This window comes from Chiloscyllium plagiosum, unplaced genomic scaffold (assembly GCF_037043375.1).
Source record: "Chiloscyllium plagiosum isolate Xiang-an unplaced genomic scaffold, Cpla_swu_hap1 HiC_scaffold_36, whole genome shotgun sequence".
Classification (NCBI taxonomy): domain Eukaryota; kingdom Metazoa; phylum Chordata; class Chondrichthyes; order Orectolobiformes; family Hemiscylliidae; genus Chiloscyllium; species Chiloscyllium plagiosum.
Genome location: NW_028270174.1, coordinates 22,577,356 through 22,604,490, shown reverse-complemented (window position 1 = coordinate 22,604,490; position 27,135 = coordinate 22,577,356). Strand labels below are relative to the sequence as shown.

The window sequence follows — 27,135 nt, the reverse complement described above, 5'->3', positions numbered from 1 at the left end:
TAAGTTGACCCTTAATAGATGGCTTTCTTGCTGTAATGTACCAATTTGAAGGGCATAAAAATGGGAAATGGATCAAGTTTACAAAATAACTTCCCAAACAAATAACTTTGCAGAAAGTTTAGACATTGGACACAGGGCTCTACACACTGTGTGCTCTTCTGCTCATCCACGTGTGTCAGTTTGTAAATCTATATGAATGTTACACTCCTTAAAACTAGAGAAAAGTCATCTGAATGTTTCCCAGAACAACAAAAGACCTTGCATTGTGAATGTTTTCATTGTAATTTCTGTTGGTATGATCTTCACATTTAGTACTTTTGAAATCCCACATGGGCATTGACTTGAAAAATGTTAGCTTATATATGTGGAAAAATTATTTGAGTAATGATACATTAGAGATTTTTGTGTAATTTTCATGATTTTTCCACTATATGTATAATTTAAAATTTTCTCTCTGTGAACTTGTCGATTTAATCTGAGATTGGGTATACTTCTGCTCAGTATACTCTGCAGGATATTTGCCATCAAGACAGTAAGCTCAATCAGAAGATTTATAACCTTTAAAAGACTTTTAAAAACCTCTAAAAGATTAAAAAATCTTTTTAAGAATTGGAAATCTTTTAAAAAGCATTGAGAAAAAATCCTTAAAAGTCATATTTACCTTGTGGCAGGGTGGGGGTGGAATGGAATTGGACCCACTACCTTTGGAGGTGCCTATGGTTGGGTGGGTGCTGAGGTGGGTCAGTTAGATCACCTACCTCAGTTGTCTGAGACTTCAGCCCATTTTTATAAAAGGCTGAATGGTCCTCTAGCCTTCTGCCCCATGTCCCCTTATACCTCCATAGTTGCTCATCCAACATCCTTTCTGGACAGACATCAAAAACCCTGTGGAGTTACAAAATAGAATTAAACTTCTAGCAATCTAAGAGAACTCTTACAATAACATTTCTCAATCTTTGACTCTTATGTCTCCATGTTTTAACTTACCTGCTGCTGAAATTCTCTTTCATGCTGTTTTTCTTCTAGACATGACTATTCCAGTGCATCCCAGTTGGTCTTCCTCCAACACCACCCTCCTCACTCTCTGTAAAAGTGAGGTCATTCAAACCTCTCTTGCCCTGCCAGAGCTTTCAGCTAGTCCTGTTCCTAACTCACACTTGTGCTCGCTGATTTACATTGGCTCCAAGTCAAGCATCTCCATTTTAAAACACTCATTCTTGTTTTTAAATTCCTCTATGGCCATGTGTCGCCCTATCTGTGTAATCTCCTATAACCCGCTGAGATTTCTGCACTCCTCTAAGTCTGTCCTGCTGTGCATTTCAAATTAAGCTTTTAAAAATGCTCCAAGTTTGTCGATTTTCTACTTGCAAATAAATGCTGATTGTACCCCAACAAGATCATTTTTATCCAAGATTACATTTATCATATCCTTTGTGATAACTTCCAGCATTCTTCCTACCACTAATGTAAGGCTGATGAGTCAAAGGTCTTGTCTGGGTTTTGAATCCTGGACTATTCGCATACTCATCCTCCAAGTGAGAACAATATTCCGAATCCAGTGAACAGGCTGCCTTGCAGCACTTCCTTCTTCCTTTCTTAAAACATACATCTTTGTCCAAGCTTTAAGTGACCTGACTTAATTTCCCTTATGTGCTTGGTGTGATACTGTTTTGTAATGCCCTTATTGAATGCTTCAGGATATTTTATTACATTAAAGGCAGTATGTAAATATAAATCCTTGCTGTCTTTCTTACTTTATGAACTTACTTTTAGGATACATTTGTTTGCTTTTACTTTGAGATCAGTATCATATTAAGCTGTTTCCTTGATTTTCTTTGAATTAGTGAAGTATTGTAAATATTTTTACTTCACGTTTTGTAATTGAGATGTATCATTTAGCAGTGGTTGAAAATAGTACGATTTATATTTCACTCAGACAGTCAATCAGAAATTACAACACTAAAGTAACTTCTTCTTGATAATTCCTTTTTCCCATTTTCAGGTTTTACTACGTGAAAAACAAAAGGATGAAGAAGTGGCAAAAATGAAGGAAGCCATGGTGCAGCTAGTTCAAGAAGCTGCTGTTCGGACAAGAAAGGAGGTTGAATTAGATAAACTGCTGTGCATCTTAACTTATACTCTGGAAGATTTAAACTCGTGATGCTAACCTAATGTTCATCATAAAAGCAGTATTTTCAGCTAAGACAAAATAGAAAGTGTCCTAACTATTTTGGCATCTTAAGGTGTAGCTTTGAATATTCTGTTTTTAAGTTTTCACTGTCACCCGTAGAATGGCTGCAGTTGCAAACTTCCAGGCCTAAACTTTCTGCATGATTTTTGCCAGACTTCACCATAATCTGGGTAAAAGTAAAACAAAATTGTGCAAAACATCAGAGTTGTTTGCAATCATTGCTCCAAAACTACGTCCTTGCCTGAAGTGATGCTGATCTTTCTTTTACTCTTCAGAAATCCCTTTATGAGAAAGTCTCTGCCCACAAATCTGGCCATGTATCCAGGAGAGACAAATTTCTACTGATATGTCTATTCTGGGGTGCTTATCAAATTATGCCCAGATTCTTGGGCAAATAGTACTTGCAATAACATGAATTCACACCGGTCAGCTGTCGATTGAAGCTGCTGACCCAGGACTATTTATAGAGTCATAGAGTCGTACAGCACAGAAAGAGACCCTTCAGTCCAACTCGACAATGTCGACCAGATATTCTAAATTGACCTTGTCCCTTTTGCCAGCATTTGGCTCATATTCCTCTAACCACCTCCTATTCACATACACCTTTTAAATGTTATGATTTGGAGATGCCGGTGTTGGACTGGGGTGTACAAAGTTAAAAATCACACAACATCAGGTTATAGTCCAACAGGTTTAATTGGAAGCACACTAGCTTTCGGAGCGATGCTCGTTCATTAGGTGGTAGTGGAGAGCTCAGTCCTAACATAGAATTTGTAGGAAAAATTTACAGTGTGATGTAACTGAAATTATACATTGACAAATTGATTGTCTGTTAAGCCTTTCATCTGTTAGAATACAGTGATAGTTTCACTTCTTTCATGTGTAAATCACAAAACTTTTTTTAAAAAAGGTACATTCTCAGGTTAGCTGTTAACAATGGTGATAGACAGACAATATGTTGAAGGTGTTGGCCCCCTGTGTTCTCTGTCTATGCCATGATGCTTAGATTGATTCTAATCTAAAAAGTGAGATAACAGAGTTTTGCATAAATTCATGCAGTTTTTGAGCTCAGAGTTCTACATGAATGCATGTAATTTCTGAGCAAGGTACAATGTAACCCTGCAAGTACAAATTCACTCCACAAAATATATGTGTGCATGTGGGTCTTTGTCTGTCTGTGTGTGTGTGTCAGTCTGTGTTGGGGGGGTTGAGTGTGAAAAAGTGTATGTGTGAGTGTGTGTAGTGAGTGCAAAGTGTCTTAAGTTTGTGAGGGGGTGCATGTGAGTGTGGGAGTGTGTGTGTCTGTAAGGGTGTGTGTGGGTGTCTGTGTGCGCGTCTGTGTGTATGTGTGTCCGTGTTTATGTGCGTATAGGAGTGCCTGTGTGTGTGTAGGAGTATCTGTGTGTGTGTATAATGCAATGGTGGTCACCTGTAATGTGACATGAACCCAAGGTCCCGGGACCTTGGGTTCATGTCACATTACAGGTGACCACCATTGCACTATACACACACACACACACATCCCTACACACACACACACAGGCACTCCTATGCACACATACACACGGACACACAAACACACAGACGCGCACACAGACACCCACACACACCCTTACAGAAACACACACACTCCCACACTCACACATGCACCCGTCACAGACTTAAGACATTCGGCACTCACTACAACACACACACACACACACTTTCTCACACTCACAACCCCCAACACAGACAGACAAAGACCCACATGCACACATATATTTTGTGGGGTGAATTTGTACTTTCAGGGTTACATTGTACTTTGCTCAAAAACTGCATGCATTCATGTAGAACTCTGAGCTCAAAAACTGCATGAATTTATGTAAAACTCCATTATCTCACTTTTTAGATTAGAATCGATCTAAACATCATGGCATAGACAGAGAACACAGGGGGCCAACACCTTCAACATATTGTCTCGCTATCACCATTGTTAACAGCTAACCCGAGAATGCAACCTTTTTAAAAAAAGGTTTTGTGATTTACATATGAAAGAAGTGAAACTAATCACTGTATTCTAACAGATGAAAGGCTTAACAGACAATCAATTTTTCAATGTATAATTTCAGTTACATCGCACTGTAAATTTTTGCTATAAATTCTGTGTTAGGACCTGATGAAGGAGGTCGCTCCGAAAGCTAGTGTGCTTCCAATTAAACCTGTTGGACTATAACCTGGTGTTGTGTGATTTTTAACTTTTAAATGTTGTAATTGTACCAGTCTTCACCAACTCCTCTAGCAGTTCATTCCATACATATACCACCCTCGGTGTGAAAAGCTTGCTCACTATGTCCCTTATAAATCTTGCCTCTCTCACCTTAAATCTATGCCCTCTACTTTTGGACACCCCTACCCTGGAGAAAAGACTTTGGAGATTCATCCTATCCATGTCCCTCATTCTGCTGCTGCAGCAGTTACTTCAAGTCCAATAAATTGACCTTTCTTTGATAGTGATGATTTATAAGAGTTTGTTTTAATCATTCTATTCGGAAATGCTAGCACACCTCTGGAGCAGGTAGGGCTTGAACACAGGCCACTGAAGATTTGTAAGATCAGCAGTCAGTTGAAGACTTTTGGTGTGACGTGTTCTGCTGTTTAATTTATATATTTATAATTGAAGAGAGCAATTGGTTGAATCCACTTGTAAAATAAGACCAAGAGCATTAAATCACTCTATTGAAAAGTAACCCAATTCCTTTTTGTGATGTACCTGTCACAGCCATTTATGATTGATTATCCTGATTTGTGTGATTTTAAATTCTGAGTTATGCCAAGCATGGAATTGGAAGGTTTATCTTGTCAAAGCATAATCCAGCAGAAGATGGAGCATTTGTTTCATTGTATCTACCAGTGGAAGCTAAATTTAAACATAAACACAAACTATTCTTCAGTGCTGATAGAATGAATCAATCAACAATTGAGCTTTTAGAGTTAAATATGAAAATGTAAATAGATTTGAGTTTAATAGGTCATTATCTGAAGAAATGAGCTGTAGTTTAATCCATTATAAAGTGTTTGCTAAAATAAGCAGAGATTAAAACCTTGGTGTTTTTAAGAAGATTAAATCCTATGAATGAGATAAAAACATGCATTTTCTTTCCGTTACAGGTTGAAAATGTTAGGAAACAGAGCAATGTACAAATTTCCCGTTTAGCTGAAGAACTGTCTGATATGCAAATGGTATGTAGGCTTACCTGATATTCAGAAGAAATAAACTGAGGCAAAAGCAGCTGGTGTTGATCCAGTATTGATGCAATTTTCCAGTTTTTTCAAACATAAATATTCTCCTCATCAGATTCACTGATGAAAAATATATCAGGCAATGGTTTTTCAAGGACAATTGTAGTACTTTTTTATGTTGAAAATTATTCCAAGGCACCTACTGACATTTCAGGAAAAAAATGGAAGGTAGAAGGCGATATTAAGGGGTGGGGGGGGTGCATAGTGATTGAAAGTTTGATTAGAGGTGTTTCAGAGAAATGTATAAATTAGTAAAGAAGATAGTGAGGCAGGGTGCTGTAATACAGTCTATAGGTATGGCTGCTTTTGGAATTGTGAAAGAAGTAAGGATATGCACAAAAGGCTAAGCTCAGAGGAACAGTATTCAGGGCTGTGGAGGAGTAGGATTATAATGCTGCAAGACATTAGATACGTGAGATCTGAGTTGGTTGGAGTTTTAGATTAGATTAGCTTCCCTATAGTATGGAAACAAGCCCTTCAGCCTAACAAGTCCACATCGATCTTCTGAAGAGTAACCCACCCAGACCCATTCCCCTACCCTATATATTTACCCTTAACTAATGCACCTAACACTATGGAAAATTTAGCACGGCCAGTTCACCTGACCTGCACATCTTTGGATTTTAGGAGGAAACCGGAGCACTCGGACGAAACCCACCCGAAGTCCACAACAACAGTCGCCCTAGACAGGAATCAAACCCGGGTTCTTGGCGCTCTGAGGCAGCAGTGGTAACCATTGAGCCACCATGTCACCCTTAAAGTTTTGCCCATGGTAGGATTTGAACTCATGTCCCCAGAGTGTTAAGCTAAACCTGAAAAATGTGTTGCTGGAAAAGCGCAGCAGGTCAGGCAGCATCAAAGGAGCAGGAGAATCGATGTTTCGGGCATAAGCCCTTCTTCAGGAATGAGTAGGTACTGGTTGTCCTGGTTGGGTCCAAATTTTGTTGGTCTGAACGTAGTCCGGAGTCCATGCAGGGTCAGTTGGTTCCGTAGACAGGTGCTGAGGAAGGAGATGTGGCTGTGGTAGCGAGTCTGTTTGAGGACGTGGCTGAAGAGCTTCAGGGCAGAGGAGATGACCTGTTAAGCTAAACCCCCGTGTTTACTAATCCAGTAACATTCCCACTGCACCATCACCTTCCCCTCTAAGTTAAAGCGGTGGTACAACTTAATTGTATAACAGTGCATTTTAAATCTGAGCCACGAGTGGACCTAAGTGTGAAGGCTACAAAGGAATGGGACATGAAGATTTCATATTTGAGTAATAGTGGGCGCTAAGAGACAGCATGGATGGCAGCAATGGTGAGTAGGGCATTACAGGAGAGGATCTAGACAGCGTTAAAAATCACACCACACCAGGTGACAGTCCAACAGGTTTAATTGGAAGCACTAGCTTTCAGAGCGTGTCCGAAAGCTAGTGCTTCCAATTAAACCTGTTGAACTGTAACCTAGTGTTGTGTGATTTTTAACTTTGTACACCCCAGTTCAACACCGGCATTTCCAGACCTACACAGCACATTTTTTGGATGAGCTCTCCCTCCATCCCATTCTGTCCAGCTTCCCAGAAGAAAAGATACTTTGAAAGCAACTGACTTTTAAAAAAAGTCTGCCATGTAACAATAATAAACTGTGATGGCCTTAATGATCCAAGGATCTGACGTCTGGCCCTCAGTGGAAGGAAGTCCTGCCCTCTCAGTCCCACGAGTGTCAAAATTATGAAGGGAGCTGCTGAAACTTCAATTAGGCCCATGAAGATCAAATATGGGCACTAGACCCCAGGTAGCTATGGGCTTTTTTGGGGTGGAGATGTATCACAAACCTTAGGGCAAGGGGTGAGGGGCTAGCTTTTGAAAGCCAGGCAGAGAGGCACAATATATGGATGTGATCTTGGAGACGCTGCTCCTGAGGCACACAGGGTACCCCTCAGATGATTTTTCCACTTCTCCTTTTTCACCAACTTGAGTGAAATATCAGCCTTTCCACCTTGTCCATCTTCCACTGCCCTGCAGAAAATGGACTAGAGGTAGATTGTGAGTCTTAAGTGGATACTAATTGGCATCTTAAAGGCATCAGTAGTCCTAAAGTGGGCAGACTTACTGTTCACCCCTCCTGAGTCAGAGTTGGTTGACTAGGCACCTTATATATTTTACATGTCTGCAAAAAACACAGCTGACAGAAGGATGTAAAATCCAGTCCTAGTGGTTTCAGTGGCAGATTTGCTTTGTAGGTGTAGAGGCAGACAATGTTATAGAATGGTTGTTACATTACAATCAATCTCTCAGTACAAATTTAGAGCGATTAGAAACCAATTATTACAATGTCTCTTATAAAAAGATGTTGTCTGTTCCTTCTGTGAGTGTGTCATTGTTTATTTTTGTTACTGGAAAATAAAATTATATAGTGCTCAAGTGATGAGATAGTTTGGCAGTTATTTTATGCTATTAAAAGTATTATCCATGCTGTACTATTGCAGGAAATAATTTATCTTGTGTTTTAAGGAGTGAAATAATGAGAAAATATAGTCATAGAGATGTATAGCATGGAAACAGACCCTTCGGTCCAACCTGTCCATGCCGACCAGATATCCCAACCCAATCTAGTCCCACCTGCCAACACCCGGCCCATATCCCTCCAAACCCTTCCTATTCATATACCCATCCAGATGCCTTTTAAATGTTGCAATTGTACCAGCCTCCACCACATCCTCTGGCAGCTTATTCCATACACATAACACCCTCTGCGTGAAAAGGTGCCCCTTAGGTCTCTTTTATATCTTTCCCCTCTCACCCTAAACCTATGCCCTCTAGTTCTGGACTCTCCCACCCCAGGGAAAAGACTTTGTCTATTTATCCTATCCATGCCCCTCATCATTTTGTAAACCTCTATAAGGTCACCCCTCAGCCTCCGACGCTCCAGGGAAAACAGCCCCAGCCTGTTTAGCATCTCCCTATAGCTCAAATCCTCCAACCCTGGCAACATCCTTGTAAATCTTTTCTGAACCCTTTCAAGCTTCACAACATCTTTCTGATAGAAAGGAAACCAGAATTGCATGCAATATTCCAACAGTGGTCTAACCAATGTCCTGTACAGCCGCAACATGACCTCCCAACTCCTGTACTCAATACTCTGACCAATAAAGGAAAGCATACCAAACGCCTTCTTCACTATCCTATCTACCTGTGACTCCACTTTCAAGGAGCTATGAACCTGCACTCCAAGGTCTCTTTGTTCAGCAACACTCCCTAGGACCTTATCATTAAGTGGAGAAGACCTGCTAAGATTTGGTTTCCCAAAATTCAGCACCTCGCATTTCTCTAAATTTAAGCTCCATCTGCCACTTCTCAGCCCATTGGCCCATCTGGTTCAGATCCTGTTGTAATCTGAGGTAACCCTCTTCGCTGTCCAGTACACCTCCAATTTTGGTGTCATCTGCAAACTTACCAACTGTACCCCTTATGCTCTCATCCAAATCATTTATGTAAATGACAAAAAGTAGAGGATCCAGCACCGATCCTTGTGGCACTCCACTGGTCACAGGCCTCCAGTCTGAAAAACAACCCTCTACTAGCACCCTTTGTCTTCTACCTTTGAGCCAGTTCTGTATCCAAATGGCTACTTCTCCCTGTATTCCATGAGATCTAACCTTGCTAATCAGTCTCCCATGGGGAACCTTGTCGAACGCCTTACTGAATCCAGGTAGATCACATCTACTACTCTGCCCTCATCAATCTTCTTTGTTACTTCTTCAAAAAACTCAATCAAGTTTGTGAGACATGATTTCCCACGATCAAAGCCATGTTGACTATCCCGAATCAGTCCTTGCCTTTCCAAATACATGTACATCCTGTCCCTCAGGATTCTCTCCAACAACTTGCCCACCACTGCGGTCAAGCTCACCAGTCTATAGTTCCCTGGCTTGTCTTTATCACCCTTCTTAAAGAGTGGCACCACGTTTGCCAACCTCCAGTCTTCGGGCACCTCACCTGTGACTATCGATGATATACATATCTTAGCTAGAGGCCCTGCAATCACTTCTCTAGCTTCCCACAGAGCTCTCGGGTATACCTGATCAGGTCCTGGGGATTTATCCACCTTTAACCGTTTCAAGACATCCAGTACTTCCTCCTCTGTAATCTGGACATTTTGCAAGATGTCACCATCTATTTCCCTACAGTCTATATCTTCCATATCCTTTTCCACAGTAAATACTGACGCAAAATATTCATTTAGTATCTCCCCCATTTTCTGTGGCTCCATACAAAGTCCACCTTGCTGATTTTTGAGGGGCGTTATTCTCTCCCTAGTTACCCTTTTGTCCTTAATACATTTGTAAATCCCCTTTGGATTTTCTTTAATTCTGTTTGCCAAAGCTATCTCATGTCCCCTTTTTGCCCTCCTGATTTCCCTCTTAAGTATACTCCTACTTCCTTTATACTCTAAGGATTCACTTGATCTATCCTGTCTATACCTGACATATGTTTCCTTCTTTTTCTTAACCAAACCCTCAATTTCTTTAGTCATCCAGCATTCCCTATACCTACCAGCCTTTCCTTTCACCCTGACAGGAATATACTTTCTCTGGATTCTTGTTATCTCATTTCTGAAGGCTTCCCATTTTCCAGCCGTCCCTTTACCTGTAAACATCTGCCTCCAATCAGCTTTCGAAAGTTCTTGCCTAATACCGTCAAAATTGGCCTTTCTCCAATTTAGAACTTCACCTTTTAGATCTGGTCTATCCTTTTCCATCACTATTTTAAAATGAATAGAATTGTGGTCGCTGGCCCCAAAGTGCTTCCCCAACTGACACCTCAGTCACTTACCCTGCCTTATTTCCCAAGAGTAGATCAAATTTTGCACTTTTTCTAGTAGGTACATCCACATACTGAATCAGAAAATTGTCTTGTACACACTTAACAAATTCCTCTCCATCTCAACCTTTAACACTATGGCAGTCCCAATCGATGTTTGGAAAGTTAAAATCCCCTACCATAACTACCTTATTATTCTTACAGATAGCTGAGATCTCCTGACAAGTTTGTTTCTCAATTTCCCTCTGACTACTGAGTTCATGCTCTGCTGGGTGTCTCATAAAACTAAGCATCTCATAATATCGAACCTAAGATGTTGCCACAGATTTCCATGATTTGTCAATCCACCACTGGACACACTTTTTGTTTTGAAAGAAAGAAATACAGATCAGCCAGCCAATATCAACCAAGACAAGATAAATATTAAAATTTCCTGAAGTCTATTCACTGTGTTATTGTGTCGTACCTTGGATAAGGTGATCATGGTGTCCACCACAAACTGATATTTCTTTTAAAGAACAGGCTTAATGTCTTTGCCAATTTACTGTAACATATATGCTTCTTAATAGAACTGTGGTGATAAACAAGGACAAATTGAAAGGATAATAAGGGAGAAGCGAGCTCTGGAAGAGGAACTTGAAAAGGTAAAACAAATCACACTCTAGTATGTTTTATTTTTAAAATTTTTGATTTTTGCACACTTTGCAATGCTTGTTTTTCTCTTCAGTCTCATTTTCTGTCTTTACCAGCAGTAAGCTAGACTGAGTTAAAGGGATGGAACTTGTCATGTGTGCTGTGTGTATCCTTATCATGATGGCAGTAAAGTGATATATATTATCTGTTTCTTCCCAAGGATTAACAGTTTATAGAATTGACAGTCTCTCTATTTTTATGTTAAATACTTTTGCATTCTTCTTTTACTTTGTATTCCTGCAATGTCCTCTTGTAATATGCCTGCTGTATATTGCCTGAATAATAAGGAGATGAATGGGATAGAGGAGTAAAAGGATATAGCAGTAAAAACACACATACTAAAAGTAGAGACACAGGTTAATCGATATTTTCTAATCAACCCATTCAGAGATGTTAAAGTCCTCCCAGAAAAACCTAAAACAGCTGCTAGGGCTGATTTCTAGATGGATGGAATTGAAAAACAGAACAATTAAGGTAAACTTGTGTCAGCATCTGGTCAGACCACACCTGGCATATTATATAAAGAGTATGGTGGAATTGGAGAATATGCAACAGAGCAACAAGAATTTTATCAGAGCCGAGGCCAAATAGGTAGTGGCTGCTTTCACAATCAGCGAGAGGGCTGAGGGATAAACTGATAGTGTTATAAATCTCTTTCAAAGGGTTTGATAGGGTAGACATGGAAAATAATATTTCCACTTCTGGGACAGTTCCAAGCCTAGGAAGTCATAAATATAAGTCAAACATAGATATAACTTGAATAAATCTAATGGGAATTTGATGAGAAATTTGTTCACCCAAAGAATTATGAAAATGTGACACTCAGGGAGAAATAAAAGCAAATAGCATATATATTAATGGAGTAGATGAATATACTGGTAATGTTAGATGAAATATTGTGGGAACAAACTTGTGTAGAGCATAAACTGATTAGACCAAGGGGACTATTATCAACCATGGATTATTAATTCAGTTTGCAAATGACATTTTTGTTCAGTGTGAATCTCAGTTAGCAGTAGCCTTGACCTTATTAATTGTTTGTGTAAGATATCTCAGAAATAAGATGACTTCTAGAACCTATGTTGCTCCATTTTTGTGTCTTTTAACTTTTTTCTCTCTTTCTTCCCCTCCCCCTTTCTGTCAATTTGTATTTCTCCTTGGTTTCATACTTAGAATCATAGAATCCTTATGGTGCAGAAGGAGGCCACTTGGCCCATAGCATCTGCACTGACCATCTGAGAGCATACCACCCAGACCTCCTCCACATCCGCTACTGATAACACAATAGTGAAGCTGTATTTGTTTCTGCAGTAATCAACTTTGTTCACAATTTCTTTGATCATGAAGCAGCCCAGATGAAACGTAAAAATACTCCAAACATGGAATGACGTAGGTGATAAATTTTATGCTTTCTAATTGTTAGGTAATGACCTTAAACAAGAGAAAGCTCAGCAGTCTCCCTTAAACTTTCAACAAACGCCATTTCTTTGCGTTACCCCATTCATGAAACACATTTAGTTTGATCCCTTATCCCAATCTCTGGACTCAATATTCAACTCTTCACTGCCTGAACTTTATTGCTGTAGTATGTAAAGTCCACAGGACACACTTCATTAACTTATCAACCTTACTTGAAGCACCTCTTCATTCTTCAATCCTCAGCACTGAGAAAAATAAGCATCAAGGTGATGAACAATCATCTTCAAGTTCTCAACAATTTGCACAGCAATCTGGCTTAGATATAGGTTACTTTTCTGTTACTGTCATTAGATGAAAATCTTTGAATTTTCTACTAAATACTATTGCAGAAGTACTATCAAAACAAGAATGCAGTGAGTTGAGGAGAAGGTCTATAACTACCTTGTCAGAGATGGGCAATAACCCTGGTCTTGCCTTTGTCACACTTATCCCAAGAACAAGTTATTTAAAAAGAAGCTAATTGTAAGATAGGTTTTTGCGTGGGTTTACCAGTTGTGTCCCATCAATTGCTAGTAATTTTAGGGTGACTCACAGACTTTAATTTGTGGTTATATTCTGCAAATCCTTGTTGATTTGTATCTTATATTTAAAGCTGTATCTGTAAAATGAATTACTGTTGCCTTAAATCTGAGAGGAACGTAGGAACATGGAAATTAGGAGGGAACATCAGCAATTCAGTCCTTCGAGCCCACTCTGCTAATTAACATGATCATGGCTGATCTTATCCTCGGCCCTTTATCCCCGTTGGCCCTTTATCTTGCTTTCATCAGGAACATACCTATTTCTTTTTCGAACCTGTTGATTGATTCTGCCTCCACTGCACTCTGTGGCAGTGAGCTCCACAGATTCATAACCCTCTGAGCGAAGTAGTTTACTCCTCATCTCAGTTTTGAACCTACCTCCTCTCACTCTACATCTATGCCCTCTTGTTTGAGACTGTCCTACAAGGGGGAATATCTGTTCAACGTCCACCTTATCGTTTGGTATTTCATATACTTCAATCAGATGCCCCTTCATTATTCTGAACTCCAGCAAGTATAAGCCCAAGCTATTCAACTGCTCCTCATAAGACAGCCCTTTCATTCCAGGAATCAAGCCTGTGAATCTCCTCTGAATTGTCTCCAGTGCCATCACATCCTTTCTCAAGTAAGTAGACCAAAACTGGACATAATATGCCAGGTGTGGTCTCATCAACGCCTTATATAATATTAACAAAACTTTACTTGTACAATCCAGTCCTTTTGCAATAATGTCAGGATTTCATTTGCCCTTCTTATTGTATGCTGCACCTTCTTTCTGTGATGCATGCACAAATCCTTCTGCAGTGTCGCACTTTGAATCAGTTTCCTATTTAAATAATAATTTGACCTTTTATTTTTCCAGCCAAAATGAACAACCTCACACTTACCCACATTTAACTCCATCTGCCAGATTCTGGCCCATTCTCCCAGCCTCTTCATCACTTCCTACTTTCCCAGCCCTATTTTAGTATCATCCACAAACTTTGCTCTGTTACACTTTTTCCCCACTTGTAGATCATTTATAAGAATTGTGTATGTTGACATCTGAGAACTGAACCCTACAGCACCTCATTATTTACAGTTCGCCATCCAGAGAAACATCCATTCATCCCATCCTTCTGCTTTCTATCAGTCAGCCAGTACTCTATAAGGCTCTACCCTTAACCTTCTGGAACACCTTGTCAAATGTCTTCTAGAAGTCTAGATATACCACACCCATTGGATCCCCAGTTTTTACCTTGCTGGTTACAACCTCAAAGAACTCAAGCAAGTTTGTCAAGCAAGACTTGCTCTTCAAGAAACAGTGTTGACACAGTGAATTGAGCTTTGTGTTTCCAGGTGTTCAGTTATCTCCTCCTTTACGATTGACATCAAGAGTCCTTATGAGAATCCTTTCACACACGTTTTTTGAGCTGATCTGATCCATAACAGTACCACAAGCCATGTACTGCACATCATTTTGTGTGAGGGTACTAATTTTACATTTTAGTTGCCTTAATTAAAATGCCTTTTCTGCTTCAGACCTGTGCATCTGTAAATATGAATTTCTGGTGACAGATTGTTTTTAGATTTAAGCAAATTCATTTTATCAGTGAGAATTTGTCAGAAATAAAACACACCAAGCTTTCTTTTGTGGACGAATTATTTCTAACCAAAGGAGTACCTTCAATGGAGCAAGACCATTAGATTGACAGATTCAGGAGGAAGACACCAAAATAAATACATTCAGCAGTACCTAAAGTTAAATAACTAAGTTGATTTTTAAGTTACTTGTTCAGCAGCAAGTTTAAAAAAATCCTTAATTATCACCCTTCCATTTCCTCCTACAATTAACACACTAATTGCTCTGACCCTGAGGTTCAACATTGTTCATATTTGATGTAGATCCTATGCTCATAGTTTACAATACAAAATCAATCCACTGCTGTTACCATTGCTGAAAACTACAGGATAAGGATAGTTGTCCATGGGCAATTAGTGTGAACTACTGTGATCAAGGTGGAATTCATTATAAGAAATCAAAGAACAAGAATAAATTTAATAGTAACTAAACCTCATGCCGATCAATACTGACCAACAGAAAGAAATATTAAGAGAATAATAAATGTGAGAGCTACAAATCATAAAATAATGGTTCAAAAGTAAGAAATGTTCCACATTTAATAGAAATAAATCTGCCAGTCACATGTCTGTTTCTGAAATCATGTTTGTATTTGGAAGTTTTTATTTGCTATCCTTAAGGTCTTGACTGCTTACTGTGGTTCCACAGATGTATTTCACCCACTGCACAAGTGGCCTTGTAAATGTGTTTCCAGAAGTTATTCAACCACAGAGACGCCAAAACACATTCTGACTGGGGATTACTGACATATGTCATCAGTTGTCCTTCTATTCAAGGATGATATCTAGTAAGAATCACAGGTTTCTGCCATGAATTTTCCTTTGACTCACTGGCTGATTCTCAGCTCACAGATGTTTGGGCAAGACTTTCCACAAGTTAGTGGGATCCTGAATGCAGTCCTTGTGTGTATATTTCTGCACATACACCTTTGCAGCAAGGTGTGCTTGACAGTAATTAGGAGCAGGAACAGATCACTTTGATTTTATCTTTTTTGTAGATAACCAATTTCAGCACCAACTGCCAATACCTTGAATGTGATCAATTAATTCAATATGGATCGACAATTGATCAAGATCTATATGTCTCAGCTACTCAAAGTAAAACACCAATGAAACCTCAAGCAAATTCAAATGTGTTCCATGCTAGTGTTTTTAAAGCAATTTAGTTTATTGTTTAACAAAGCACATGCAAAGAGTGCTTCTCATGACACTCTTCCAAACTTTAGAGTGTACTGCAAGTCATTCTTATCACTGACAAGGGTCCAATTTTCTTCAAGGAACAGTATGCCAGATGTTTTTCCTGTGGACATTAAAAATAATATTGTGATTTGCACATGAAATCGCATTTTTGTTTGTCTTTTTTTTCGAAGTTCAATAAATAGCATGTGGTCCAACCCTTTTCTGTCATATTCATTGGCCATATGCTTTCTGAAGGGACAAATTTTCCAATTTGTTTTAAATTTCTTGGCTTTTTTCCTCAAAATCCCGAAGTGAACACCGGACTTGAAGTTCTCTTGTGTAACATTTCTGTTTCAGCTTTATCGCAATGGCGTAGGCACTGAAGAAGATCATAGAAAAATTGATGAGTTACACCAGCGATGTCTTAATGCAGAACGTTCAAAAGATGATCTCCAGATTAGTTTACAAACAACACAAAACAAAATCAAGAAACTTGAGATGAAGTAAGAATATCCCTTCCTTCTGCATTTATGTTACAACACAATTTTTCATGCCATTTCACTGTTTCTGAAAATCTCTGCAACATAAGAGGAGAACATTCAGACAATCGAGTCCATGCCAGTTCTCTGTAAATTGTTCAGTCTCATCCACTTGTTTGATCGTTGCAGCCCTGCAAATTTATTGCCCTCCAGTGTGCATATAACTCCTTTGCAATTTTTGATTAACTCGACTCCCATCACTTGCATTGGCAATAGTTCCAGGTCACTAGCACTCACAATATTAAATAGTTCCTCTTCACATAACTACTGCATCTCTTGTCTATAACCTCAAATCTGTGAACCCAGTCCTTACGACCATGTTATCTAACCTTTCACTGTCTTTTGCAGCTCAATCAAATCTTCCCTCGATCACCTTTGCTCCAGCTAGAACAGCTGTAGCTTCTCCAAAGTAACCTTGTAACTTTAATTCCTTATCCTTGTAACCATATTGTTAACTCTAAAAGACCCTCATACCCCTCCTAAAGTTTGGTGACCAGAACTGGATAGAATACCCTAGTTGTGGTCTCACCAGGTGTTTCTACAATCCAAGTATCCACCGTTTGCATAATACATAGTTATAGCTTTCACTCATTTAAGTGACCTTGCACTGAGAAAATATCAGTAATTTGTCCAAGAGCTTTTCAGTACTCCTATATGTTCCATTAAGCGATGCCATCTTAGCCAACTCTCACCTTAGTATTTACTCATCCAATTAGAATGTTATTCAACTGCAACATGACTGAGATTAATTCAGTAACCTGACGAACTGGACCTATAGCTGCCAATCCAAAGTACTGTTGGTCGGTATAACGCACTGGTGCAAGAATAGTTGGTGCTCGTTTCACATTATTATCAGTTAAATTGCTTTTCTCATGTCAACTTCAAATAATACCATTTGTTTGCTTTTAAAGTAGTTTTATTCTTGACTGCATCTTGGCCCTTGAATCATTCGGGTTTTATTGATTATAATTTATGATGATACTGTAGAAATAAATACATGTTACTGAATTGAAAGATTGTTCTATGTCTCTTCTATCAAAATATGTAAGCTATTCTGAAGTTTTCAGATGAATTTTCACTTAAATTTGGACTGTAACTTGCATGTTTTTAAATGAACTGACTCTTGGTCACAATTGATGTTAATGTTAGGAAGACCCCGCCAACAAAATTAAGTTAGGTAGCTTGGCCATGCTAAATTACTCAGTGTATGGGAAATGCAGGCTAGGTGGATTAGCCGTGGGAAACGCAGGGTTATCGGGATGGGGTAGTGGGGTGGGTTTGGATGGAATGCTTAGAGGGTTGGTGTAGACTCTATGGGTTGAGTGGCCTGCTTCCACACTGTAGGGATTCCATGATTCTATGAAAATTGAGCTATTCAAGGCACTGCAAACTGGATTATACTTGATGCGCAAAATTAATATACGTACATTAGCACACTTTACATATGTTACGAATGGTTGTGAAAAGTATACAATTTAAGCAAAATTATAAGTAAGTTCTTACGACACCTCCAGTTTGTCATTTTAAAAGAAACAAGAATATAAGAAACAGAAGCAGTAATAGTCTGTTTACCAATCGAACCTGCCCCACCATTTGATAAAATCATTATTGATCTGATTGTGGCCTGAACAGTGCTACCTTGTCTGTTCCACCAATTCCTTGCTAATCAGAAATCTGTCTAATTCAGCCTTGAAATGTTCAGTCAGCATGCTGCTTGTGGAAAATAATTTTAAAACCTGTTGACCCTTGCAGAGAAGAATTTTTTCGTCATTGTCAACTTCACTGGGAGACTCCTTACATTTAAACTGTGTCCCTGGTTCTGGATTTCCCCACACAAGGTATTATCCTCTCAGTGCCTGTTATGCTTCCTTCAGAATTTTACACTTTTGAATAAGATCATTCTCTTAAACTCCCATGAGTACAGAGACTCAATCTGCTCAACTCTTTTCCATAAGGTAGCCCCTTCATCCCAGGAAACCGTACTCGTGTGCCTTCTCTGAGCTGCTTCCAATACAAGAATATTCAGTCTTAAATAAGGAGTTCAAACAACGCTCAGAAAGAAGAGTGGAGTTTTAAAAATAGTCACTGTCAAAATACCATTTAAAAGCATATTCCACGTCTATAAATATTGCAGAAATTATGACCAATAATTATATCTGTTAAGATTAACTTTCCCTTCCATTCTGTGCATTTTATAGTTATGAGGAGGAAATGTCCCGTTGCCAAGAAATGGTTCAAAAACTACAGAGTAACCTAGAGTCTGTTCGTGGAGATTGTGACACCGTCAGTGAGGAGCGACTGAGGTTACAGAAAGAGAATGAGCAACTTCGTAAAGAGATGGAAGAACTGAAGAAAACTCGTCTGGACATACAAAGGAAAGCCAGACAGCAGGTAGGAGAGTTTGAAAGAAGGGAAGATTCACCTGTTCGACACTATATATATCCTTCATTTGAGTGGTAAGAAAAGCATTATAAGGCATTGATTTTAAACTTTCATGTACATTTTTGGGAATACTTGCCAAATATTTGGGGTGAGTCATATTTTGATTCTTTCTATCCATTACTGGGCAAACAGCTAAATTTTAAATCCCTCTTCTGTTATGCTGCTGCAATCAATTAAATCAGGCCATTCCAGCATTTCTGCTGAAATGACCATGTATCGCACTTTCCCTTGCCTTTTGATATTGAACCATTCCAAAGACATTTGTTCTTCAATTTTTTTTCATAAGGATCAAATTCTTAAAGAGCCTGATTAGAAACTCACTAGCTGTCACTAGAGGAAAAAGTACTGAGAAGATTAATAAGACTAAAGAACACAAGTCCCCTGAACCTATTGGGGTTGCATTTAAAGGTTTGAGTGGAAGTCGCTAGAGAGATTGTGGGTGCTGTGGTAGTAACCTTCCACAAATCCTTAATTTGAGAAATGCCTCAGGAGATTGGAAAACTATGAATTTAACAGTTGTTTAAAAGGAAGTGGTAACAATAGATTAGTTAGCTTGACATCTGTCTTTGGGAAAATGCCAGCAGTCTATTATAAAGGATGATACAACTGAGCAATTACAAATATACAATAAAATCAAGCAGAGTCAGTATGATTTCACAAAGGGGAAATAATGCCTGATAAATTTATTACAGTTCTTTGAGGAGGTAACAAGCAGGATAGATAAAGAAGAACAGTTGATGTAATGTATTTGGATTTCCAAAAGATGTTTAATAAGGTATTGAATAGAAGGTTGATAAATAAGGAAAGAGCTCATGGAATTGGGTGTGGTACATTAGCATTGATAAAGGTTTGGCTAACTAATAGAAGACAGAGAGTTGGAATAAAAGAGAGATTTTCAGGATGGCGACTGTAACTGGCAGAATGCCAAAGGGATTGGTACTGGGACCACAATTGCTTTCAGATATATTTGGAGAATTTAGATGTTGGAAGTGAATGTCCCGATGCCGAGTTTGCAGATGAAACAAAATTAGGTGAGAAGGCAAGAAGTGAGGATGACACTAAGTTTACAAAGGGTTTCAGACAAGTTAAATGAGTGAACAAAACTTGGCAGGTAGAATATGTATGTGGAAGAATTTGAGTTATGCACTTTGGCAGAAAGAATAGAAGAGCTGAATATTATTTAAAAAGAAAAAGACTGCAAAAAGCTACATCACAGGAGCTTGCAGGTCACAATCCATGAATCACAAAAAGCTACCATCCAAATTCTTGGATAAATAGGGAAGACAAATAGAATCTTCACCTGAAAGGGAATGGAGTATAAAAATAAGGTGGTCTTGCTAAAACTATACAAGGCACTGGACAGACACACCTGGAATAAGGTTGTTCTGCAATAACACTCATTTCATTAACGTGAATTTGCCGAAACGGGTTGACAAGTTGGGGACACTGTTTCTAAAGCATGAACCATGAATGGTGGGCGGCACGGTGGCACAGTGGTTAGCACTGCTGCCTCACAGCGCCAGAGACCCGGGTTCAATTCCCGCCTCAGGCGACTGACTGTGTGGAGTTTGCACGTTCTCCCCGTGTCTGCGTGGGTTTCCTCTGGGTGCTCCGGTTTCCTCCCACAGTCCAAAGATGTGCAGGTCAGGTGAATTGGCCACACTAAATTGCCCGTAGTGTTAGGTAAGGGGTAAATGTAGGGTTATGGGTGGGTTTCGCTTCGGCGGGTCGGTGTGGACTTGTTGGGCCGAAGGGCCTGTTTCTACACTGTAATCTAATCTAATCTAATCTAATCTAATCTAATCTAATCTAAACTTTTAAAACATGTATTGGCTGTAATGCGATTATATCACCAACACTTTACATGCTGTTTCTGAAGTGTAATTTTTCTATAACATGGAGTTGCACAAGAACGCAACCATCTCGTTACAGCGGAACTACCTGTACTATGAACAGTTTTGATCCTCTTATCTATGGAAAGATATATTGGCATTGGAGGCAGTCCAGAGAAGGTTCACTAGGCCGGTCCTGGGTATAGCAAAATTTTCTAATGAGGAGAGTTTGAGTAGGTTGGGCCTTTATTCAGTGGAGTTTGAAATATATAAGATTATTAGGGAGCTTGACTGGATAGATGTAGAAAGGTTGTTTCCCCTTGTGGGAGAGTGTAGAAACAAAGGGCATAATCTCAGAATAAAGGTTCGTCCATTTAATACAGAGGTCTTTTTTAGGATGGAAACTGGTAACTAGTGGAGTTCCGCAGGAGTCAGTGTTGGAACCACAACTGTACATGTTAAAACACATTAACAATCTGGACAAAGGAACTGGAGACGTGGTTGCTAAGTTTGCAGATGACACACAGTTAGGTGGAGGGACAAGTAGTGTTGAGAAAGTTGGGAGGCTAGGAGACTAGGCAAAGAAGTGGCAGTTGGAATACATGCGGGAAAGTATAAGGCTGTGCACTTTCGTAGGAAGAATAGAGGCATAGACTGTTTTCTAAATAGGGAGAGGCTTTGGAAATCTGGAGCACAAAGGGACTTGGGGGTCCTAATTCAAGAGTCTCTGGTCAGCCCACATGTGGAATGTTGTGAGCCCCGTATCTCAGGAAGGATGTGCTGGCATTGGAGGGGTCCAGAAGAGGTTCACAAGAATGATCCCAGGAATGAAGGAGGTGTTGTTTGAGGAGCGGTTGAGGACACTGGGTCTATACATGATAGAGTTTAGAAGGATGAGGGCAGAATCATTGAAGCTTACAGAATTCTGAGACCTGGATAAAGTGGGCATTGAGAAGATGTTTCCTCTAGCAGGAGAGACGAGGACCTGAAGGCTCAGTCTCAGTGAAGGTACAAGCCTTCTGAACTGAGATGAGGAGAACTTTCTTCAGCCAGAGGGTGGTGAAACTGTGCAACTCATTCCCACAGAAGGCTGTGGAGACCAACTCATTGTCAGAGATAGATCGACCGACCAACCAACCGACTGACCTCTGCTCCTTTATCTTATGGTCTACAGAGATAGAGAAAAAGCAGGAAAGTGGGGTTGAGGATTATCAGATCAACCGTGGTCTGATTGAATGTTGGAATAGACTTAATGGCTGAACGGCCTATTTCTGAATTTATAATTCAATTTTATTGTCACGTGTACTCAAGTACGGAACTACATCGGTACAGTGAAAAGTGCCGTTCCAGGCACCATCTTAGGTACAAAATTTTAGGTACAAAATAGAAAAATAAAGAAACAAAGTTAATTAAGTTCAACAGCCCTTCTGAAGTGTGTAGCCATGATGGGCTGGCACACCCTACAACGGTTCAATCTCCTCCACTTTGACCCTGTCTCCAGGAGTATTCAGGCTGCCTCCTCATCACATCTGTGGTTTTATGGGTTGGAACCTACAAACGGAGTAGTCCTCCACATGTATTACATGGCCAGCCCCAGTATAGGTGAGAGTCTTTCATTTGAGCTGAACAGGGACAGCAAACTGAGTTTAAATAGCTGGAGAACTATGTTGCAAGGTAAAATTCAATAAGAGGATCATCGAGTGAAATAGGCCATTAGAAGCTGCAGGGCAGTCTCTTCCGTTTGAAGAATTTTATGGAGCAGGTTGTAACCTCTTGAGACATTCAGAAAAATGAACTTATATATTTTTTAATAGAGTTAGATCACAACAAGCATGTACTGTAAATTTGACTTTACTGGTTGCTGCCATTTGCCAGCTCCCATTTGAATGCAATCCAAGTTCAAAGGTTCTTATTCTGCCTAAAGGTTTGCCATCAGACTAATTCACAATAAGATGTGATCACTTGTATAAAGCCAATCGCCTAACTTAGAGTCACAGAGTCATAGAGATGTACAGCATGGAAACAGACCCTTCGGTCCAATTGGAATCCTTGTCTTAATGCAAAAATTAATATCGTGCACAATTTGGGCATCTGCATGCAAGCAAAATTAGAGTAAAATGTATTCATAATTCCTAAATTTCACTTTATTTAGGTAGCAACCCTGGAACATGAGTTGTCCCTAAAGGAACATGGATTTGAAATCCAACTAAGAGAACTCGAGGATGCCAATTGGAATTCAACCAGTGAGCTGAAACGTTTATTGGCAGCACAACAAAAAGCAACCAGCCGATGGAGAGATGAAACCAGGAAACTAACTGAAGCCTTTGAGGCTAAACAAAACAAACTGAAGTAAGTGAACACTGCTGTGAGAGGCAGGGATGCTCAACCAGAGATTCTGCAGCCCCTTGAAGGACCTTGAGAAGGGTTTAAGGGGTCAGCCAAATATAGCCAAAAAAATGTGCAAAGCCTCCCTCCCATGCAATCTACCTATGCCTCTCAGTCATTTTCTTATTAATATTTAAACATTGCTTGACCGTTTGATTCAACTAACATGCAGTAAATGAGCTTTGCCACATACAATGGCAGAAGAGGATTTGCAGCCCATCATTACACCCATCACCTTGGCTTTGATTTAGTACCTCTACCTTTCATTGCACATCATTGCCTTGGCCAGCACCAGCAACAAGTTTCATAGTAATTCAAAGAATGATAGCACATATTTACATGTAATTATACAGCTAATTTTTACACTGAAAAGTATTTATCTTGTAACCCGAAATTTCTACCTTTTTTCCAACTTGTGAAAATGTGTTTCCATAATTTTGAAGACCTTAATCAGACATTCTCCCATGTAATGTTCTTCATTCCATTGAAAAATGTCCTCATTATTCAAGCCATCTGTAAATAAACTGATTGTACTCTTTCCATAACTCCTAAATAAATGTATAATGCAATGCGCAGAACTATATAATACTCCACCTACAATATAACCAATTGCTTATACAAATTTAGCATTTATTTACTTTTGTATTTAATGTTCTCCGTATGAAACTTAGAATCACTTTTTTAATGTTCTTTTCATATACATTTTAACTTTGTTGTGGGACTCTTAGATCTTTCTGATCCTGCACAGTTAGAATATTTTACCTAAAATAAAGAACAGACTAGGCTACTAAAAGTAACCAGAAGCTGAACTTTGTTTTTTTTTTGCTGATGAATCACACATGCTGAAAATAAAAATGTAACCCCAGCTATATGATTGATTCTTTCGTTATTTTCTGCTTCTCTGTAAGATATCAGAAGATTTGTAATGATTATAATTGAATTTTTCCAAGTACTGTGTGTAATGGTGATTATAAACCCCCAAATAGTAGTTTAAATATGCCAAGAATGACCACATTTCTGAAATAACTTCCTAATGAAGTACGTTTTCCGTCTTTCTTTCTTCTTTGCTGACAGGGCTGATCTAACCCGACAGAAACAACGTTGCCAGGAGTTAGTTTGCAAGCTGGAGGTTGCACATGAGAAAATAACAGAGGTAAGATAATTGCTGTCAATGATTTCAATCATCACTCTAACCTGTAGCCTGTTTGTTTTGTATTATCATTGGTGCGCATTTATTGTTGAAGCTTGGAAATGAACTTGCACTTCACAACCTTTCAGTTACTAAATCCAAACCTGTCTTGGTGAATTGTCCTTCACATGTTTGACAAATTCAAATATATGTTGCCCACTTGAATGTAAAGCTACAGCTGAAAAATTTGATTCTGAAGAATAGTTATTAGAAGAAACTGTAGAAAACATTATAATTTAGACAGTATGATATATAAGTTTCTAACCACTGACTGCACCCTTATTCGTTCCTTTGTTTGTTTTATAGGGTTGCAAACGTCAGTGTGAAAATAATTCTGTGTTTGTACCATTTCAGTGTTTGTTTATATTGGATGTGAATCTGGTGGTGTGAAACATAGGAACAGTAGGTAGGCTATTCAGTTAGCTCTACCATTCAAGGTCATAACTGATCAAATTCTCTATGCCATTTTCTTACTTGTTTGTAATGTAATTCATTTCCAAATTCCTATTGATTTCTGTCTTGAATCTGCTCACTGATAAAGCTAACACAGCCTTCTGGAAGGGCTTCCAAAGATTCGCCAACCCCTGGGTAAAGAAACTTTCTTCATCTCAGACTTAACTGGCATGAGATTTTGTTCCTGGTTCTCGAATCATCATCCAAGAGGAACACCGTATCCATTTCTGCCTTGTCATAACCTGTACAAATTTTGCAAGTTGTACTGAAATCACTCTTGTTCATTGAAACTCTAGAGAATACAGACCCAATTTCTTCAATCCAATGTTTAAATGCAATCCTATTATTCCAGAGATTAATCTGGTGAACCTCCAATATACTCTCTCTACAGCAAGAAGCTATCTTCCTTAAATAGCAACACTAAAACTGCTCACAGTATTCCAGGTGAGATCTCAGCTTGTAGCAAGACATGTTTATTTCTATGCTAAAATCCCCTCAAAATGAATGCCAACATTCTGTTTGTCTTCCAAACCCACATGCTAGAGTTTTGTGATGCATAGACAAGGACACCCAGATCTCTTTAGACACCTGCACTTCTAACCTCTCACCCACTTAAGAAATACTCACCCTTTCTGTTTTTTCTACCAATGTGATTAACTTCACACTTATAATTTATTCCATCTGCCATGTTCTGGCCATTTACCTAGCCTGTTATGTTGCTTTGAAGTCTCCTTGCCTTCTCCTCTTGTTTGTTAATGTTTGGCATCATTAGCAAATTTGGAAATATTACAATTGAAACAGATTTTGAACAGTTATGGATCTAGCACTGATGTTTGCTGTACTCGACTAATAACTGCCTGCAATTCTGAGAATTATCTCTTTATTCCTACTCTCTGCTTTCTGTTCTTTAACGATGCATTGTAATATGTTGCCCCAATCTTGTGCACTCAAATTTAATTTACAAATTTCCTTTGTGGGACTTTATCAAAAGCTTCTGAGAATCCAAATACACCACATCCACTGATTATCTTTTACCTAGCCACAAGTAAAATTTTCATCAGAAAATCCAACATGTTTTCCCCTTCATAAATCAATGTTGATTCTGCCCAATCTTGCTATTCTTCTTTTAAATGTTCAGTTTTCACATCCTTTATAGGTTCTGATATTTTCCCTATTATGACCATTAAACTAATGGATATTGATTTTCCTCCTTCCTTCTTTCTTAAATAGTGGAGTTATGTTTGCTACCATCCAGTCAGCAAGAACCTTTCCAAACTCAATAGAATGATGAAAGGTAGCTATCAATGCAGCCACCATCTCTATTGCTACTTCCTTAAACCCATTGGGGTGAAGTTCATTTGGTCCAGGAGATTTATCAACCCTCAATCCAGCTAATCTTTGCTAATACTAATTCTTTTTAGCTTTTCAGTTACACAAGGCCTTTGGTTGTTGAGTATTTCTAGAAGATTTTATGTATCTTCCATAAAGGTCAAAAATCTCACAGCATCACGTTATAGTCCAACGGGTGTATTTGAAAACACTAGTTTTTGGAGCATTGCCCCCTCATCAGGTCAGCTCTTTGAAAGTTAGTGTTTTCAAATAAACCTGTTGGATTATAACCTGGTGTCCTGTGATTTTTGACCTTGTCTAACGCAGTCCAACACCGGCACCTTCACATCATAGAACATTGAACATTACATCACAGTACAGGCCCTTCAGCCCTTGATGTTGCGCCAACCTGTGGAACCAATCTGAAGCCTATCTGTCCTACACTACCCCATTTGCATCTATATGTTTATCTAATGACCATTTAAATGCCCTTAATGTTGGCGAGTCTACTATTGTTGCAGGCAGTGCTTTCCACACCCCTACTACACTCTGAGTAAAGAAACTACTTCTAACATCTGTCCTCTATCTGTGTCACCCATCAATTTAGACCTATGTCCCCTCCTGCTAGCCATCACCATCTGAGGAAAAAGGCTGTCACTGTCCACCCTGTCTATCCCTCTGATTATCTTATATGTCTCAATTAAGTCACCTCTCAACTTCCTTCTCTCTAACAAAACCAGCCTCAAGTCCCTCAACCTTTCCTCATGAGACCTTCCCTCCATACCAGGCAACATCCTGGTAAATCTTTTCTGCACCCTTTCCAAAGCTTCTACCTCCTTCCTATAATGCGATGACCAGAATTGTGCGCAATACTCCAGAGTTTTGTACAGCTGCAGCATGACATCGTAGCTCCAAAACTCAACCCCTTTACCAATAAGAGCTAAAACACTATGACTTCTTAACAACCCTCTCAATCTGGGTGGCAACTTTCAGGGATCTATGCACATGGATCCTGAGGTCTCTCTGCTCATCCACACTACCAAGATTTTTACCATTAGCCCAATATTCAATATTCCTGTTAGTCCTTCCAAAGTGAATCACCTCACACTTTTTTGCATTAAACTCCATTTACCACCTCTCAGCCCAGCTTGGCTATGTCCCTCTGTAACCTGCAACATCCTTCAGCACTATCTACAATT

At 39.2% G+C, this 27,135-nt stretch overlaps 1 protein-coding gene across 4 annotated transcripts in view; it reads left to right on the top strand.

Annotated features, from left to right (window-relative positions):
- The window catches only part of sclt1 (sodium channel and clathrin linker 1), a 113,716-nt gene that overhangs the window by 55,326 nt on the left and 31,255 nt on the right, over nucleotides 1-27,135 (top strand). For all 4 annotated transcript variants that reach the window (XM_043674192.2, XM_087980047.1, XM_087980046.1 and 1 more), the window contains 7 exons: nucleotides 2,003-2,101; nucleotides 5,339-5,410; nucleotides 10,845-10,919; nucleotides 16,125-16,270; nucleotides 18,505-18,697; nucleotides 22,733-22,929; nucleotides 24,040-24,118. In XM_043674192.2, the coding sequence (XP_043530127.2) occupies nucleotides 2,003-2,101; nucleotides 5,339-5,410; nucleotides 10,845-10,919; nucleotides 16,125-16,270; nucleotides 18,505-18,697; nucleotides 22,733-22,929; nucleotides 24,040-24,118 (861 nt within the window). The remainder of the gene's footprint in view (nucleotides 1-2,002; nucleotides 2,102-5,338; nucleotides 5,411-10,844; nucleotides 10,920-16,124; nucleotides 16,271-18,504; nucleotides 18,698-22,732; nucleotides 22,930-24,039; nucleotides 24,119-27,135) is intronic.